Source organism: Pteropus alecto, unplaced genomic scaffold (genome assembly GCF_000325575.1).
Source record: "Pteropus alecto unplaced genomic scaffold, ASM32557v1 scaffold40, whole genome shotgun sequence".
Taxonomy (NCBI): domain Eukaryota; kingdom Metazoa; phylum Chordata; class Mammalia; order Chiroptera; family Pteropodidae; genus Pteropus; species Pteropus alecto.
Window position 1 is genome coordinate 4,870,093 of NW_006431919.1, and position 19,101 is coordinate 4,889,193.

At 44.5% G+C, this 19,101-nt stretch overlaps 1 protein-coding gene across 1 annotated transcript in view; it reads left to right on the plus strand.

Annotated features, from left to right (window-relative positions):
* GALNT10 (polypeptide N-acetylgalactosaminyltransferase 10) overlaps positions 1 to 19,101 on the plus strand; it is a 183,896-nt gene that overhangs the window by 142,950 nt on the left and 21,845 nt on the right. Inside the window, exons 5-7 of the mRNA XM_006906443.3 lie at positions 6,326 to 6,511; positions 9,849 to 10,032; positions 15,291 to 15,408. Of these exons, the coding sequence (XP_006906505.1) occupies positions 6,326 to 6,511; positions 9,849 to 10,032; positions 15,291 to 15,408 (488 nt within the window). The remainder of the gene's footprint in view (positions 1 to 6,325; positions 6,512 to 9,848; positions 10,033 to 15,290; positions 15,409 to 19,101) is intronic.

Sequence of the window (19,101 nt, forward strand, 5' to 3'; positions counted from 1 at the left end):
TGAAGGGATTAGTGGTGTGTGGTCTAGGAGATTATCTCATCCTCGAGTTAATGACCTACCAGTTGAACCCAGCCAAGAAGAAGCACTGGTCACAATGACTATGGATTTTTCTCTTTTAAAGATAGTGTTCCCACCCGAACAGCAGCCTATCTGGAGCATGACCGTGCCCCTTGCTATCTTGTCTCGATGCCCAAGAAAGTCTCTTTTGGAAAGATTTAGCCCCTCAATTAGGGCAAATTGATTTCTGCTTTCTACAGAGTCACTGTTCCAAAGATAAGTGGGAAAGGGCGAGAGAAGCCATATTAATCTTTGCAAGCAAGCAAGAAGGCGACCTGGGGGATTTTTCAGCTTTCCAACCTTGGGTTATATACATATAGATCATCTTTTCTCTTTATATCTTTTAACTGCTCAGACCTATGAGACGCTAGGCACCACCACACAAAACACTTCATTGTGCACAAGTTTCTGGAGACTTAAATCAGGTGACCGGAGCAGTATTTCCCTAAGTACGCCAGTACGAATGTGATTTGAAATGATACCTAAGATCTCAAGTAGTTCAGAGACATTGCATTAAGTTACATGGACTCATGTGGAGAGAACGATTTTCTCTCTTCAACTCTTTTGTTTCTTCTGATTACTCCAGATGGAGAGTCTCAGTTGGTTGCCCATATCTCCCTCCTTGACAAAGAGAGAGCAGACCGTACATAAGCTCTTAGTCATGGGATACAGGAGGAGCTGGCTAAAATCTAGTAACATTGTTTTGTCTTCATTTGTTTGGATTTTTTTTTTTAGCAGCTCTTTATCACAAATGGTACCGATTTCCTATTCATGGTAAGCATTTAATATCTCCTTTTAAAATTAATTAAATAAAAATTTTTAATTTAAAAAAGTGAGTTGATTTAAAAGAAATTTAAAAACCTAAGTAAATTGTAGTAGGCTAGGTAGATGAGGCAAAAGTCGTGCCAGTAGCAGGTGATCGTCAGGGTTGGGAAGACATGACTAGAAGGGGAAAGCATCATGTTTCCACAGAGAGTCCAGCAATTTACTGGCTCTATGACCTTGGGCAAGTTTCTTAGCTTCTCTGAGCATCAGTTTTCTCAGCTGTCAATTGCAGAGAAAAAATGCAGAGTATGATTTTATGAACCCAAGGAGATAAAATATGTGAATCTGCTTTGCAAATAATAATCTGCCTTACCAGTGAAAGTGATTCATTTCTGTACAGAGTTAGAAAAAGGTTCAGTACTTTCTGGACCAAATATCCAGGGACCCTGGCTTGAAACACAGCTCTACTGTTAACCCCATGACAGAGGTGGGCTCTTCCCTTCTATGGACCTCAGCTTTCTGTCTATAAAATGAAGAGACTGAACTACCCCAGTAGTTCTAGGCCCGGTCGTACATCACAGCCCACTGTGGGTCGAGTGAAACTAAAGATGCTGGATGCCACCCTGGGTATATCAAATCACAGTCACCCAGGCAGCCATTTTTATAGCCAGCTCACCAAGTGACTTGAACACACACCCTGATTAAAGAGAGCCCTCCTGCTCTAACCCCTGATGGAGTGAATTCAGAGCAGGATTCAGGCTTGGGTTAGAGAATGTGATCACCCCAGGGGCTGGCAAGAGCAAGGAGCCCGGCAGCTCCAGTCCTGTGCTACCTGGGCTTCTGAAAGGCCGGGGCCCAGGGCTGTCGAAGACCTTCTGGTCCAAACTCTGATTCAGGGACAGCACTGAGGCCCCAAGGAAATAAACAGTGGGCCTACTGTGTCAGATGGGAACACAGCCCCGTTCTCCTGATGGCCGGTCTGTGACACGTCCTCTGCACTCCAGCTTCCCCAGCCGAGAGAGAATGAATGTGTGTTTTGACCAGTATTTTTTAATTAAGGGAAAAATTACAGACAGTGAACTGCACAGGTATCTTAAGTATACAGGTCCATGAGGTATAACAAATGTATACACCTGGCAAACCAACACCCCAATCAAGATGTAGAAATTGCCTCACCCCAGAAAGTTCATTTCTTGTCAGTCCCCACACCCTAAGGGCAAATACTGTTCTTCTGTCATTGTAGATTATTTTGGCTGTTGATGAACTTCAAATGAATGATACACTAAGTTCCTTTTTGTGTCTGGCTTCTTCATTTCAACATAATTTTGAAATTCATCCATGTGGTTGGATGTACCAGAGATTTGTTCCTTTTATTGATGAGGAGGAATCTATTATGTGACTCTGCCATGATTTGTTTATCCATTCACCTGTTGATGGACATTTAGGTTGTTTCTATTTAGGGGTTATTATGAATAAAATTACAATGGAATATTCTCATTCTTGTTGTGGATGTATGCTTTTATTTCTCTTGGGTAAATACCAGCCATAGAATAGTTGCGTGTCTACTTTATAAGAAGCAATCATACAGCTTTCCAAAGAGGTTGTACCACTGTGTATTCCTTCTAGCAATGAGAGTTACAGTTGCTCACCTCTTCCCCAATACTTGATATTGTTCCTGTTTTTAATTTTGTCATTCTGGGAAACATGTAGTGAATGGTATCTCATACTTGCAGTTTGCATTTCCCTGATAAGAAATGATGAACACCTTTTCACGTGCTTATTCGCCATGTGTATATCAATTCTTTTGTGGAATGCCTTTGCCTGTTTTTTGCCCATTTTTTAAATGGTTACATTTTTGTTATTGACTTTGTAGTAATTCTTTACATATCCTGGATACAGTTCCTTTGTCAGATACATATATCATGAATATTTTCCTCCGGACTGTTTCCTGCCTTGTCATTTTCTTACTGGTGTCTTCTGATGAGCAGATTTTTAAAGAGTTAAGTTCTTAATATTAATCAAGTCCAATGTATCCATTTTTTCTTTTATGAATTATTAATTTTCACATCCTAAGAAATTTTTTCCACCCAAAGTTCACAAAAATATTCTCATATTTTCTTCAAGAAAATTTATACCTTTAGCTTTATGCTTAAGTCTATGATCCATCTAAAATTATTTTTTGTGTATGGGAGGGGTTGAGGTTTATCTTTTTTCATACCTTTATCCAGTTCTAGGAGAAGTCGTAGAAAATTCTTTTATTTCCTCATTGAATTGCCTTGGTGCCTTTGTCAAAAACCATTCACCAATATAGATGTGGGTGGGGACTTCCGGTCTCTCTACTATGTCCTGTTGACCCCTTTGTTGATTCTTTGCCAGTATCACACATTTTGACTGCTTTAGCTTTGTGATAAGTTTTTAAATCAGTGAGTCCTCCAGCTTTGTTCTTCTTTTTCAAGACTGTTTTGACTACTCTATGGAAATCTAGAACCAAGTTGTCAATTAAAAAAAGTCTGGTATGACCTTTTTGGAATTGACTTTTAATATGGAGTCAATCTATAAATATTATTTGTCACTTCAGTTATTTGGGTATGTGTGTGTACATATGTATATTATAAATGCTATTTTTATTGTATTTTCTAATGTGTTTTGCCAGTATATGGAAATACAATGGATTTCTTTAAAGAATTTAACATCCATTATTGAGATATAATTTACATACCATAAAAATCATATTTTAAGTGTAGTTCAATGTATTTTTAAGTATATTTATATAGTTGTGAAACTGTCACTGTAATTCAGTTTTAGAATATTTTCCTCACTCCAAAAAGGTCCCTTGTACCTGTTTGCAATCAATCTCCATTCCCGTCTCAGCTCCAGGCAACCACTGGTTTCCTGTCTCTATAGTTTTACATTTCTAGAAATTCCACATAAATAGGATTATATAATACTAAGTCTTATGTGTCTGACTTCTTTAACCTAGCATAATATTTTTAAAGCTTGTCCATATTATTGCAATAGCTTATTTCTTTTTTATCACGGAATAGTATTCTATTGTATGGTTATTCTACATTTTGTTTATCGATTCATTATTTGACGGACATTTGTATGATTTTCAGTTTGGGGCTATTATGAATATTGCTGCTATGAATATGAGTATACAAGTTTTTGTGTGGACATATGTTTTAATTTCTCTTGAGAATACACCTAGAAATGGAATTTCTGGGTTATAACTGTTTAACTGTTTGAAGAACTACCAGACTGTTTCCCAAAGTGGCTGCACCATTTTACATTCCCACCAACAGTGTATGAAGATTCTTATTTCTTCACATCCTTGTCAACACTTATTATTATCTTACTTTTCAATTATAGTAATCCTAGTCCAGAATAGTTCAGTATCTCATTATGATTTAGATTTGTATTTCCCCAATGACAAATAATGGTATGCATCTTTTTATGGGCTTATTGGCCACTTGTATATCTTCTTTGGAGAAGTATCTATTTATATTCTTGACCCATTTTTTTAAATTGAGGTAAAATTCACATAAAGTTAACCATGTTCAAGTATACAATTAATTGGCATTTAATAAATTTACAATATTGTGCAACCATCACCTCTATCTAGTTTCAAAATATTTTTATCACCCTAAAGTGAAACCCCATACCCATTAAGTGGTCACTCCCCATTCCCCTGTCCCTAGCCCCTGGCAACCACTAATCTGCTTTCTGTCGCTATGTATTACTTATTTTGGAATTTCATACAAATGGAATCATACAATATGTGACCTTTTGTGTTTGGCTTCTTTAGTATGTTTTCAAGCTTCACCTACGATGTGGCATATACCAGTTCTTCATTCCTTTTTATGGCTGAGTAATATAGTCCATTGTGTGGATATATTCTGTATTTGTTTATATCTTCATGAGATGTTGGAAACTTGGGTTATTGCCACCATTTGGCTATTGTGAAGAGTGTTGCTATAAACATTGTTGTGTAAGTAATCAAAAGATTATTTCAGCTATTCTGAATCCCTTCATTTCTTGCATTTCCATATATTTTAGCATCAGCTGTCAATTGTCAATTTCTTCAAAAAAGTCAGCTGTGATTTTAATTATGTTGAATCTGTAGATCAATATGGGAAGTATTACCATTTTAACAATATTGAGTCATCTGGTCCAAGAACATGGACTGTCTGTACATTTATTTTGGTCTTTAATTCCTTTCAACAATATTTTGTAGTTTTCAAAGTATACAGTTTGCACTTCTTTTGTTAAATTGTAAATGGTGTTTTTACCATTTTTAATTGCATTTTCCAATTGTTTTTTATTTGCTAGTAAATAGAAACACAGTTGATTCTAAAATGTTGATGTGTATCCTGAAACTATGTTAAGTTTACCTATTAGTTCTAGTCTTTGTAGATTTCTTAGGATTTTCTATGTAAACAATCATGTCATCTACAATTAAAGACATTACTACCTTCTTCCAATCTTTATTCCTTTTATTTCTTTCTCTTAACAATTGCACTAGGTAGGAATTCAAGTACAATATTCAGTAGAAATGAAGAGAAAGTATACAGCCTTTCTCCTGATTGTAAGAGAAAAGCATTTAATATTTCATTGTTAGGTATAATGTAAACTATAGTGGGTTTTTTTTGAAGCCATACTAGAGTTTTCATAAAGGGCCCAAACCCTAATTAAAATTAAGGGACACCAGCGTTTAGTAGAAAGAGTCTGTCTTTGAGATTTATTCAGAACAGTTTTTCTAAGCATGCAGCAGAAATGCAGCTGACATTAGAATGAGCAAAAAGAGGGATTTATTGTCCTGTGTAATAAGAACATCTAGAACTCTATCCACATCAGGCACAGGGGGACCTGAGGAATCAAAATATCATCTGGATAACTTCTCCCTCCATCTCTTGGCTCTTTTTCTACACATTGGCTTCAGTCTCAGCAGATACCCCCACCACTTCTCATCACCTCATTTTGCAGAAGATGTCACCAGCAGTGACAAACTTATTGGCCAGCCAGATGACTGACTCTAGCAAAAATAAAGGACCTTGTTTTTCCAAAAGTTCTGAAAAAAATTCTCAGGATTCATTATTTGGACAAACCAGATTGCATGGCCATCCCCTGAACCAGGGGACAGAGCCAACCCTGCCCAAGTTCGATAGACTGAGAAGGGGAGGGGTATAGTTTCCCAAAGAAAACTTAGAGTATTGTTACCAGAAAATGAGGGAATGGGTCCCAGCCAGGTATAAACCACAGCTGCCCACAGAAGATCTCTCTGTGTTCCAGGTCTGGTGCTATCACTGGGCCTCGTTGAGCAGTTTCTCCATTTGCAGCATGCAGTTAGTGATCCCTATCTGAAAGGTCCAATGAGGCAGTGTACTGGAAAGCTGTGATTAAACTGTAAAGCGCTGTGCACATGGAAAGGGGGGATCACTAGAATGATTAATAAGCAGCCGTTCATACTCATCTGTTTATCTGTCCTCTTCTGTCTCCCTCACAGAGCACCTGAAGAAGCCACTTGAAGACTACATGGCCCATTTCCCCAGTGTGAGGATTCTCCGAACCAAAAAACGGGAAGGGCTGATAAGGACTCGAATGCTGGGGGCCTCAGCAGCCTCTGGAGATGTTATCACATTCTTGGACTCACACTGTGAAGCCAATGTCAACTGGCTCCCTCCCTTGCTCGGTAAGGCACCTTCCCAAGGCTAAGTAGGTGGCCTGGAACGCACCAGCCACTGCTGGCCCCAGCCTCCTACAGGGAGTCATCCACAAAGATTCCCTTGCCTGCCTGAGATGCACCCAGCACAATGCCATGTGCCGCCAGGGATCCAGAAGTTCGGGAGTGCTCAAAGAGACTTTAAAAGTCTGTTCAGCCCTTTCCCTTCATTTTACAGAGAAAGAAGCTGAGACTCAGAGAGGGGAAACGACTTGCACAAAGTCATACAGCACATCAGTGTCTAGTGACATGATTTCTTCCCCCTGATTACTTCAAGTTTTATTGGAAAGCAAGGCAAGGCTGTCTCCTGTTAAGAGCCCAATTGCGGGAGAGTATCATCATATCAACTTAGAACAGTTACCATTCACTGCACTGCTGCTGTGAGCCAGGAAGGTTGTAGCATTATCTCTCATCCTCACAAAACCATGCCAGGTTGAAAGTATCCCCTTTTTATAGTAGAAGAAATGGAAGTTCAGAGATATCGAGTGACTTACTTGTTCCCTTGAGCCATAAGTGTCAAAGTCACCATCGGCCTGGCTTCAGAGTCTATCCCCTTTCATGGTTCCACATTGCCTCCTGAAACTCATTTCCTCTTCAGACAGTCTCCGACAGCTGTCAGGGAAGGACCATAGACAGAGGGCAACATGATCCAGTGGTCATCCACCCCAGCCTTGAGGACAAGAGAGAGACATGAAGATTGGATGCAGGCAGCGGGGTAACTCATTGCTGGTTAGAGAAACAGCCTGAACTATGAGGAGTTCAGCCTTGAGAGTGGTGAGCTGATGCTGACAGGTGGATATCGAAGAGGGAATGTTTCACTGAGACTGTGAGTCAGGCGAGGGGCAGGGATGGAGGCATTTTAGGGAGGAGTTATCAATCCAGAGAGAAAAGTGAGCCCCTCAGAAATAGATGGATATGCGCTCCATAACAGAAGACTGAAGTTTAGGGCAAACTTGAATGTGCATCAGAATCACCTGGAAGACTTGTTAAAACACGGAGTGCTGGGCCCCAACCCCAGAGTTTCTGAGTCAGGAGGTCCAGATGGGGCCTGAGAAGCTGCATTTCTAACCAGCTCCCAGGTGACACCAGGGCTCCTGGTCCTGGGATCGGATCACAATCTGAGGAGCACTGGTTAGGCCACCATTCAGGGGTGAGGGCAGAAAGCAAAATCCACACAGTTAAACGAGATAACCCAGCAAACGTGTGTTCTAACACAGATCAGAATGGAACTTTAGTGTCAGATTATGTGCTTCTGCCTCCAAGGTCCGGAGTCCCACTAGGTTAGGGAAAGGATGTAACCAAGATTTTCTAGTAAACTGTTTGTTTAATTAACGTAAGACGTCTCTATCTGCCTCTCATTACTGAAAAAGAATAAAAAAGACAAAAGCCTTATCATAAATTGCCTAATTTGTAGTCCTGAAGGAATAACCCATTTGCCGGGTCATTCAGTGACTCGTAAAGACAGCGGAGTGGTGGAGCAGGAAGCTGAGCTGGTCGTCGAAATAGCCCTTAACTCTGTTTCTATGGAAATATATGAAGGTAATTTTCATAATCTGAAGACATACATGGAAGAAGCATTCCCCTTTTTTTTTTCTTTTTGCAATAGAAATGTGAACCAGTGGTGTAGACTGAAAAGTCTGCCCTGCTAATATGATCAGCAGACAGGGCACATCATGGCTTTGGTCTCTGAAACCATTAACACCTCTGTGCACAGCTCGTTCTGCCTTCTTTTGAGAGCAGCCATTTCTGAGGCTGACAAGCATTTCCCCAAAGGAAAGCCACTGTTGGTCATCATTTCCTTCTCCTCCATCATCATCAGCATCATCCTCATCATGGCTCTGCTAGTCTCCTAGCTTTTTAGGCCACATCCCCATTTGAATTTGACGGTTAAATGGTTGAACAGGCAACCCAGGCATTATTAGCCACATGTTGCAAATGAGAAAACTGAGGGGCAAAGAGAATGAGGGAGATGCTCAGCCTTCCAGCTCCTGCTTCTGAGCCTCTTTCAGCATCCCTGGTCACACAGAGAATGGCAGGAGTGCTGATCACATGCTGATCATCTCCCCATTATACCACTTGCTCTTCAAAGACCCTATGATATAGGTGCTGTCTTCCTCCATTTTGTTGGCAAGGAAACCAAGGCTCAGAGACGTCATATAACCTTTTCCAAGATTATACTGCAAGTAGGTGACAAAACCAGGGTTCGAACCTGAGCATTCTGTCCCCAAGTGAGCACAGCACTGAATGCTGCCTCTCTGATGCAACCCCTTGACTTCACACCTCCCACAATCAGCCAGCATTTAGCAGAGTTCTGTGTCCTTAGCACACACCCTCCCTGGAAGTGAAATGCCCTGAATGGCCATGAATAATTAGGAAGGGAGGCCCTTCTCTAGATCTTTCCTTGGAGAAGCTTCTTCATCTTCATTAAAAATCTCCAGGGAGCCTGTCCACAAGGCTGAAATACCTCCACCCCCCAAGATTTTGATTCAATGGGTCTGGAGCAAAGGTAGCCCCGCGATGTTGGGGTGATAGTAGTTAAACACACCCGGTGCATCTGGCACTGCTGGCCCCAGGTCTATACTTGGGGACACACCGATGAAAGCATTTCTCAAATTTTTTTGACCATGTGCCACAGTTAAAAATACATTAGATATCTCAATCCAGTGCACAAACACACACACTCTCACATAGTATGACTGAAACACGTTTCCTGAAACAGTACTCTCCCTTATCACCTGGAATGCACCCTGATATTTGGCATTCTTTTTGGTTCATTGCACACACACAAAATCAATTTGATGACCCACCTAAGGATCATGTCTTGCAGTTTAGAAAATGACAAAAAATGCTGCTTTCTCTCCTAGAAGAAAAATATGCGGTAGCCTGACAAAGGCTGGGCCCTAGGCTGCTACTGGCCTACTATGGGCCTGCCAGGCTTCCCATTCCAAGTCTTGAACTTGACTCTTGGCCCAGAGCCACGAGACACCCCAGCATAGCCCACTTGCCCCTAGTGGCAGATCGTCTGCCCCAACAACTTGCTGGTACCAGAACACTGGGGCTTGGAGACATTAGTTATGTAACTGGCCCAGGGTACCCCCATCCTGTCGTAGGCACCAAGACTGGGTGGGAGACTTGGTCCATCTTGCCTAAAACCTGCATCCTCTCTTCCTCTCCAGGATTCTCAAACTCAAGTGTTTAGAGAAATCACCCAGGGAACAAATTAAAAATGCAAGTAAGCTGTAGAACAGGACCATGCAGTTTGCTCCCCGATCCTGCCTCCCTAATGGGCATCTCTTTTCTTCTTCAGACCGCATTGCTCGGAACCGCAAGACCATCGTGTGCCCAATGATTGATGTGATTGACCATGACGACTTTCGATATGAGACCCAAGCGGGGGATGCCATGCGGGGTGCCTTTGACTGGGAGATGTACTATAAGCGGATCCCAATCCCTCCGGAACTGCAGAAAGCTGACCCCAGCGACCCATTTGAGTAAGTACGAACAACCCAGGTGGACACTGTGGCTGACTCAGTGACTCCTCCCCAATGCACATAACTCAGGATCGCCCCTCCCCCAAAAGTCCAGTGCATAGGGGCCAGGGAAGACGTCCCCAACCAGAAGCACAGCCCCTCCCAGCTCATGGACCACCAGTCTCGTCACCCTTTCCTTGCCCACCTCCGTGCACGTTGCTGAGATTGCCAGCCAGGGCTGAGTAGAGTTGTTCATACTCTCTCCCTCAAGCCCGCCACCCAGTCGTAATCATCATCATCGCCATCATCCCCACCACTTATTGAACCCTTGCTAAGTGCCAGGCACTGTGCAGAGCACGTTACACCCTGAGCCTCTTTAACCCCCACAACAGTTGTTAAAATTATTATTCATATTTTCCAATGGAGACACCAAGGGTCCAAGAGGTTAAGCAGTTTGCCCAGGTCACACAACAAGTATGAAGTGGCAAAGGCTGGATGTACATGCAGGTCTGTCTGCCTTGGGAGCCAATTTTCTCATCATTCTGTTATACCCTCTGGGAAAGGTTAGGGAAATAACAGCTTAGACCACCATTGAAGTTTTGGGGGTGTGAATGCTGGAGGGAACCTACAGGCAATGGTCTTCAAGCCCTTGCAGATGAGGAACTGAGGCCCCAGGACAGGGCAGGGCCCGCTGGGGCACACAGTGAGTGAGTAGCTGAGCCAGAAATAGCCCAGTACCTCTCTGGTTCTCCAAGCTCTGGAAAGGATCTCTTTTTTTGCACAGTGGGCCTGCCAGCCCTGTGACTGTCACGTGAGCCACTCTGGCTCTCCTGCTAGAGACGTGGAAAAGATCTTTGGTTGCAAAGCCAAAGTCTAAGCTCTTCTGCTGGATTAATTTCCTAATTATTGCTGTAGTAAGAAATTAGCACAAACTTACTGGCTTCTTAAAACAACATGAATTTATCCTCTGGAGGTCAGAAGTCTGAAATGAGTCTTACTGGGCTAAAATCACAGTGTCAGCAGGGTTGCTTTCTCTGTGGATGCTCCAGAGGAGAATCCGTTTTCTTGCTTTTCCCAGCTCGTGGATGCTGCTCACATTCTTTGGCTCACAGCCCCTTCCTTCATTTTCAAAGCCAGCAAGCAGCATAACAGCTTCAAGTCTCCCAGTCTTTCCCCCTCCCCCACCTCCCTCTCCCTCTCTCTCCTTCCCCATCCCTCTCTCTCCCCGTACCCAGCCCTCCCCCATCTCTCTCTCTTCCTGCCTTCTGCTTCCATCATCATATCTCCTTCTCTGACTCTGACCCTGCTGTTTCTTTTCACTTATGCATCAGTCCCCAACCTTTCTGGTACCAGGGACCTGTGGTCCTGTGAGAATCTAATGCCTGATGATCTGAGGTGGAGCTGAGGTGGTGTTGCTAACACTGGGGAGCAGTCCGTGACCTGGGGGTTGGGGACTGCTGATTTATAGGACCCTTGTGATGACATTGGGGCCACCAGGATAATCTCCCCATCTCAAGATCCTTAACTTAATCGCATTTGTGAAGTCCCTTTTCTGTGTAAGATAATATATTCACAGGTTCTAGGAATTAGGACATTGATTTTTGAGGAGCCATTATTCTGTCTACCACGACACCTGCCTAACCACAGTTTGGCCTCCAGTGAACCCGAGCATCTCTGTGCCCTACCCTCCTCACCTGGGAAAGCAGGCTGTTGGCAGCTGAGCCATCTTCATGGGCACGGTGCATACCCAGGGTGTCCGAAGGGAGCTCCTAATGCTGTGGGCCCCAGCGAAGGCTCAGAGGCAGGAAGAGGTGGGCTTCTTGGAGGAAATGGAAAGTGGCCAGGGTGATGGAGCAGCAGGAGCCGAGAGCGGAGGGCATGAGCGGAGGCCTTTTGCTTCTTCATCAGGACAGACATCCGTGTTCTTCTCCTGACCGCCTGTATCCTCCGCATGGTCAGACACTGCTATTAGAGCCATTCTAGTCCAATTCAGAGAGAAAACGACACTTGCCCAAGATGACACATAGCAGAAGCTGCAATTGGAGTGGGCTGCTCCAGAAAATGGAATTTTCAGGATTTCCAGAACCTCTTTATGGTTCAACCCTTTGCCGTGAACTGATTCATAGGCCCTAGGATTGGAAAGGTACATCAGCGTGGGTTTTGGCCTGTTCATCCTCCTCATCTCAGGATGAAGAAAGGGTAAGTTCAGGTCATACAGTTGGTTAGTAGCGGAGGCCCAGCCAGTTTCCTCCGGGGCCTCACTCTCTCCGTCTGGATGTTGGGGGCTGGCCTGGCCCTAGAGCAGTGACTCTCAACCCTGGCTGCCCATTGGCATCTCGTAGGGAGTTTATTTAAAACACCCACTAAGGCCATCTCCCAGAAATTACACCAGCATCTGGGAGTAGGATCTGGACATCATTGTTTCTCTAAAACTCCCAGGTAATGCTAATGTGTGGCCAAGGTTTAGAGCCACCAGCCTAGATGCTTCCTGAGGCATCTCCCTCCTTTGTACCCTCTAAGTCCTTCCAGAAACCTCCCTTCTGTATTGTACTTGGACAAAACCCAGGGGAGAGACCACTAGAAAAATCCTGGTCATTTTCTGCACACCTTTCCTGATGCCAGCGACCAAGCAATCTGCAGGCACAGCATGGTGGAATGATGTCTGAAAGACTCAGGCCTTGGTGGCAGACCCTGGTTTGAATCACAGCTCGTCCACTTACTGTGTGCCCTTGAGCAGAGTATGTAGCATTTCTGAATTTTAAATTCCTCCATCTGAAAAAGGGGCTAGTGATAGGGCTTTGTGAGAGCTGGAGATAATGTCGGTAGAGTGAGTGGTACACACTAGACACTCAGAATCACTGTTATTATTACTGAACACAGCAAAAAATAGACCAGGCTAGGAGAGGCCTCCCTCCAGAGGCAAAGCCCTGAGCATCCAAAATGCCTTCATGCTAGTAGCTTACCTGTGGTGAGTAGCTCCTCATAAGGCAGCTCCTCCGCACCTGCCCCTGGCTTCCACTCGGGCTGACTTTTGTGTGCAGAGTCTTGGGTTTGATTTCTCCTGAAGCACTTAGTCAGAAACACTGTGCCCCTCCAAGCAGTGTATTTAAGGCTCCAGCCAGAAAACCCAGACCCCACAACCTTCAGAAGACAAAGGAGAGTTGACGCTTTATTTTCTTATAGTCCTAGATACTTTCAGAAATATACTAGCAAGGTGAGCTAGGAAGTGCTATATGTCACTTGTGTAGACGGGAAACAGGCCCAAAGACATTAAGTCGGCGCCATCCAGCAGAAATATAATGTGAGCCACATATGTACTCTTAAATGTCCAAGTAGCCACATTAAAAAAGGTAAAGGGAAGTAAGTAAAAATTATTTTAGTAATATATTTTACTTAACTCAGTATTATCAGAAATAGCCTCATTTTATTAGCATGTAACCAACCCTTAGAAATTATTAATGAGATTTTCTATTCTTGTCTTCATACTAAGCCTTAGAAAATGGGTGTATATCTTACGTTTGCAGAACATCTCCGTCCAAACTAGCCACATTTCCAGTTCAGTAGCCACATGTGGCCAGTGGCTGCCATGGCAGGCAGCAGTGTTCACCTCGGGTCACGTCTCTGGTTAAGGACAGCCGAGGTCGCAGGGAGGCTCTCCCCGTTTCTGACCCCCGGCCCTTTCCATTCATCGCCTGCTTCTTGATTGCTCCTCCCTGACAGGAGGCAGTATATTGTGGCCGTGAGGGATGTGGGCTGTGACATAGATTAGAAATTCACCCTGCTTAGTAATTGTGAAGCCTTGAGCAAGTTATCTGTCTGTACTCTGGTTTCTTCATGCATAATATGGGGTGGTAATAACTCATCATTACTATGAGGCCTACCTCATGGGGTCAACATGAGGGGTGAAGTTATTTTATTAATAAATTAATTCAATACAGCACCTGGCATATTCAAGCCCTCAGTAGATAGTCAAGGGGATCCCCTTTTAAAGGGGTCCCCTCCTGTGCAGTTAAGGCTCATTTGTTGCAGGAAGCTTGAGATGCATGTTCCCATGAGCTTGCAGCTCCTGAGACCAGGAGGGGACGTGGAGGCTGCTGCTAGAATGCTTTCTGGTGTGAAAGTCTGGAGTTTTCCAGTGGAGTGGGACAAGGACACAACCACTCTGAGAGATTTTCACGCAGCAAACACTGGTGTCCCCTCCCAGGTGCCAGCCCTGCATGAGATGCCTTGGGGGATTCAGGCAGGTCACAGCAGGCATCCTTCTCAGGCTTGGCCTGATGCCATGCTGACTTCCTGTTCCCCATGGCACCCCGCAGTTTATCTTCTCTGTGCCTTTCTTCCTGTTGTTTTCTCCTCCTGGGTGCCTTCCCCTCCCCCTAGTTTCTACTTGTCCAAACCCACCTCAAAAGCCACCCCCTCAGAGCATCCTTCCTTGACTCTCGCCCCAACCTCCCTCCTCGCCCCCAAAACCTGGAGGCAGACGCTCCCTCCTTTCAGGCTCCTGGAGTGCTGTCTGCACCTCCCAGAGGCCCTTAGCACACCCCGCCTGTCTCTGGATCCCTCTGTCCTGAGGTGGCTGCCCACCACACTGGTACCCCCTGAAGTCCCAGTCCAACTCTGATTTGCCTCCGTGTTCTCCCGGCTTCTGCTTCCCAGCTGGCACTCAGTGAACAAACTAACAAGAGAATGAATGCGTGGAGTTAATCTTAGCCCAGTTTAACTGGAAGATCAGAGACTGCAGCTTCTTCCATAAACTCTTAGCAGAATAAATGTCTTTGCTGACAGTGAATCCTCCAAAGAGCGTGTCTGAAAACACAGCTTCCTAGGTTCCATCCCCTGAGGTTGTTTCATAGGTCTGGAGTGGGGCCCGGGAAGCTGTATGTTTTTTCATCTAAAACATTCTACAGCCTGGACAGGCTTGGAAAGACCTGATAAGGACAAGTCATGATAAGGACAACAAGTCATTTAACTAGTGAAAGGGCTACCCTATGGGGAAAAAGTACTATGACTTCATTTCACAAGTATTCTTTGGTGTTAACCGTGTAAAGGAACTTTGGGTCCATTTGGCTAAAATGTGGCATTTATGAATGAACTGTAGGCAAGAAAGGAGAAAGCCTGGGCCCTCATTCGGAAGGGCCTTGGATTCCCTGTTAGACACATGGGCTGTGTTCACGGAGCAGTGAGGAACACCATCCCGGGGGACCAGCAGTGGCATAGGACACTCAGAGCACGTGGCCGTTAGGTCCACGTCTTCACACCACGCTCTTCTTCCCTGACAGGTCTCCCGTGATGGCCGGTGGACTGTTCGCTGTGGATCGGAAGTGGTTCTGGGAGCTGGGCGGATACGACCCAGGCCTGGAGATCTGGGGAGGAGAACAGTATGAAATCTCATTCAAGGTGAGCCACCTCTCCGGAAACCCCCTTCTTCTTAGCTCAGCCCCCTTGGCGCCTGTCCTGGCCGGCTGCCTGCCTAGTGTGTGTCTGAACCTGGGAAGACTAAGGCTCAGGTTCTGCAGCCCCTGCGTAACTGAGGTGAAGAAGTCACATTCTCCCTTTATTTGTGGAATCCTACGTTGATCTCAGGTGAAGAACAGGTCCCTCTGAGAGTCAGGCTAGCCTGTCCTGTACCCTTGTGGTCAGCCACAGCTTACTTCTCACATCCCCAGAACCTCTGGGAAGGTATATCCCCAGCCCACAAGGGTTGGCCAGCAGCACTGTTATAGAGCCAAGCCCTGCGAATACACAACTCTGAGTCAAGCATCAACTTTAATGCAAAAGACCAGTGTCACACACAAGACCAGTGTCACACACGGGACTTCAGTGCTGGGGTCAGATTTCCTAGGTCCGATCCTAGTTCTATCACTTCCTGCCAGCTGTGCGAGCTTGGACATGAAACCCTCACTTCACTGAGACTCAGTTTCCTGTTATATAAGATGGGTTTGACGATACTTTGATCCTCACAGGGTTGTTGAGAGAATTATATAGGACCATGCTTGTTAGGTGCTTCTTAGTAAGTATCTCAAAAGATAATCTGCATTATCAACATCATTACTGTCATTCTGTGTAGTACCGGTTGAGCAGGTCAGAACTGGGGGACATAAATTCTTGAGTAGCAAGAAAACCACCACCTACAATTCTATTGAAACATATTGCTTTAAAAAACAATCTGTGTCTCTTTTACCTCCAGAGTACTGAAGTTGTCTCCCATAAGGGGCCAGCCCCCTAAATAAAACTAATTTTAATATCCAGGGGTGATATTCAAAATATTTAACCCTGAGGACACAAGCACCAACAAGTCAGAGCAGGTGCCAGCTCTAAACAACCATGTGTCCACTCTGGTGTGCCGCAGCTGGATTTTGTCCCCAGCAGAAGCCCGTGCCAAACACATGTTAGCTTATTTAATCCCACAACAACCCTAGGAGGGTGGTACCATTATTATACCCATTTTGCAGGGAGGCAGGTGGGGCTAGAACCAAGGTCCCACACTGTAGGAAGTAACGGAACCAGGACGTGAACCCAGGTCTGTCTGACTGCAAAGCCCAGGCTCTGTCCTACCATGTTTTCTAGGCTTCAGCAGGGATGGGGGAAGAGCACTTGAGAGGAAAACTAGCTTGAGAAATTGTCTGCAGTCCCTCATGTCATCAGTTTTTGCCTCCTCCTGGTATTATTCTTAATTTACGGGAATATTCTGCTGCCTTTCAGTGAAGTGAATTAATAACAGTCTAAGTCAAAAATAGCAGACAACTCTGATCCATTGATAGGGGCTGCCCCATTCCTGTGTTAATATGTATTCTGAGGCTGCATCCAAGCTTATCAGAAAGAGTGGTGATTAATTAGTGATGTCTGCCATAGGTACAGGTTTGGTGAGTGATGGCGTATATCATTTATTTAGTATCCCTAGCCCATGCAATCTAGTTTTCCAAATGTCACATCCTTATGGGTACAGTGAAATCACACACAAGGAATCAGATGTTTTTACTTAAGAGTTCCTAGATCATCAATAAAACAAACTTGATTTATAAAGTTTCCTGTCAAGTTTGTTCCCAGAAATGGTCATATCTGTGTTCTGAGTTCTCACCAGAATGTAAATTTCAATAGGGTAGGGGTCTTTGTGTGTTTTACTTACTGCCCTATCCCAAGTACCAGAAAGATGGTCTGATACAGAGAAGACAGTTAATAAATATTTATTTGTTGGTTGAATACTAAAAGCAAGTGTATCACTGGCCAGAACCAGCCTCCTTGGTCAAGACGTACCCTTTCAGAAATTCGCTTTGTGGAGAGTAGTGAATGGAGAAAGATTTACACAAAGGAATTCCTAAACCCAAAATGATTTCATTTTGTGTATTTCAAAGACCCATCTAATGATGCTCATCAGGCAATTACGGCACTACAAATGGCATTTTTCTCCACACAGTTTATTTACAAAAGACTCAGTAATGAAGCCATCTGAGAAGTCTCTTGTGTGGGAGGGGGAAGGAGGATGGCTCCTGATTCCATCTGATCTAATTATGTCCTTCACTCTTGAGGGGAGAGGAGACCGTGTAATGAGGAGGCTCCCGAGTCTGGAAGGAAGACTTTTCTCCCTTAGCTTCCTCTCTCTTGGCTTTGGGAGCGTAAGTTCCTGGAGCCTGCGACAGCCCATCTGCCAGTGCGCTGTCTCTCAGGCCTTCCTGGACAGCCTGCCACGGTGCTGAGGGGACAGGACAGCCCGTTCATGTGCTGGTGATGCCTCCCTGAAATGCCAGGTGTTCTATTTCAGACAGCATGGAGCATTTACAAGGGGCCAAATTCCCTCTGATTTATCTCTGCTAAGATCCTCTTTCTTCTTGGTGATGGAGAAGAGAAACTGATCTGAAAGGCTGAGTGTATTTTCAGAAATTAAGATAAATTGATATGTGCCATCAGGACCCATGGATTAATAATTTGGCTCCAATTCCAGACTAGGCTATCTATCCTGATGAGAAAACCCGAGAAAAGATGTTCTAAAGGCTCTGAAATTTCTAGAAGACTCATCATCTCTTTTTTTTTTTCCTCTTTCTCATTCTCTCTTTCTCTCTTAGCCAGCAGAGATTCTGTTCTAAAAGGCACAGTCACACTATCAAAGTTCTCCCGCTTGATGGTTAGAATTTTCCCAGTTCTAGTGGTTGGATAAGTCTTTAACTCCATAGTCTGGCCTACACCTACCTCCATGAGCTGATACCTGCTGATACCTCTGACCTCCCTCCCCCTTGTCCTCTTATCCCATCACGTTAGTCTGGACTCTTGGTTACAGGTGACCAAAATCCTAGGCAACCTGATTTAAGCAAAAAATCAGAATTGACTGGCCCACACAACTGAAATTCCAGGGTAGACATGCCAGGTCTGGCTGGATCCAAAGACTAACCCATTTCATCTAGTCTCTGTCTCTCTCAGTCCCTTGGCTTTGCTTTCATGTGGGAGGCTTTCATCTGCAGAAATATCCAGCAGCCCATTGGAAAGAGGGTTTCTATCTTTCATCTTCCTGTAGAAGTCCCCAAGTTAGTCTCATTGGCCTGCTTAGCAATGTTCTCATTGGCCGACTGCAGTCACATGCCCATCCTGGAACCAGGAAGATGGGCATGGGCTATTCCCCAAAGGATAGTCTAGGCACTGTATCCAGAAGGGAGAATGGGTCTGGGACATGGCAAACCACAGCTGTCTACCTCACTCAGCCATGCAGAACTGCTCACAAGCCCCAGGCTCACATGCCAGGCCATCTTTGGAGGCACACACTGTTCACTCTTCCTGAAATGCCTTTCCTTAGTCTGGCCAACCCACACTCATCCTTCCAGGCTTAACTCAGACAGATAGCATCCTCTCAGCCTCACCTGAACTCCCTGTGCTGATTAGAGGCCACCCAGCCTCACTCCTAGCATGGCTTTGAATACCTCATGTTGACATGATCCAAGGGTTGGTCCATCTTCCCCACTGGACTCTGAGCTCCCCACAAGCAGGGGTTGGGTCTTGTCCTAGCTCTGTACTCCAGTGTCTGGCCATACTGTTTAATATTTTAAACATTATGGGTGTTTAAAATAACTGTTAGTGGCATTACTTCCTATCTGATAAAACTTC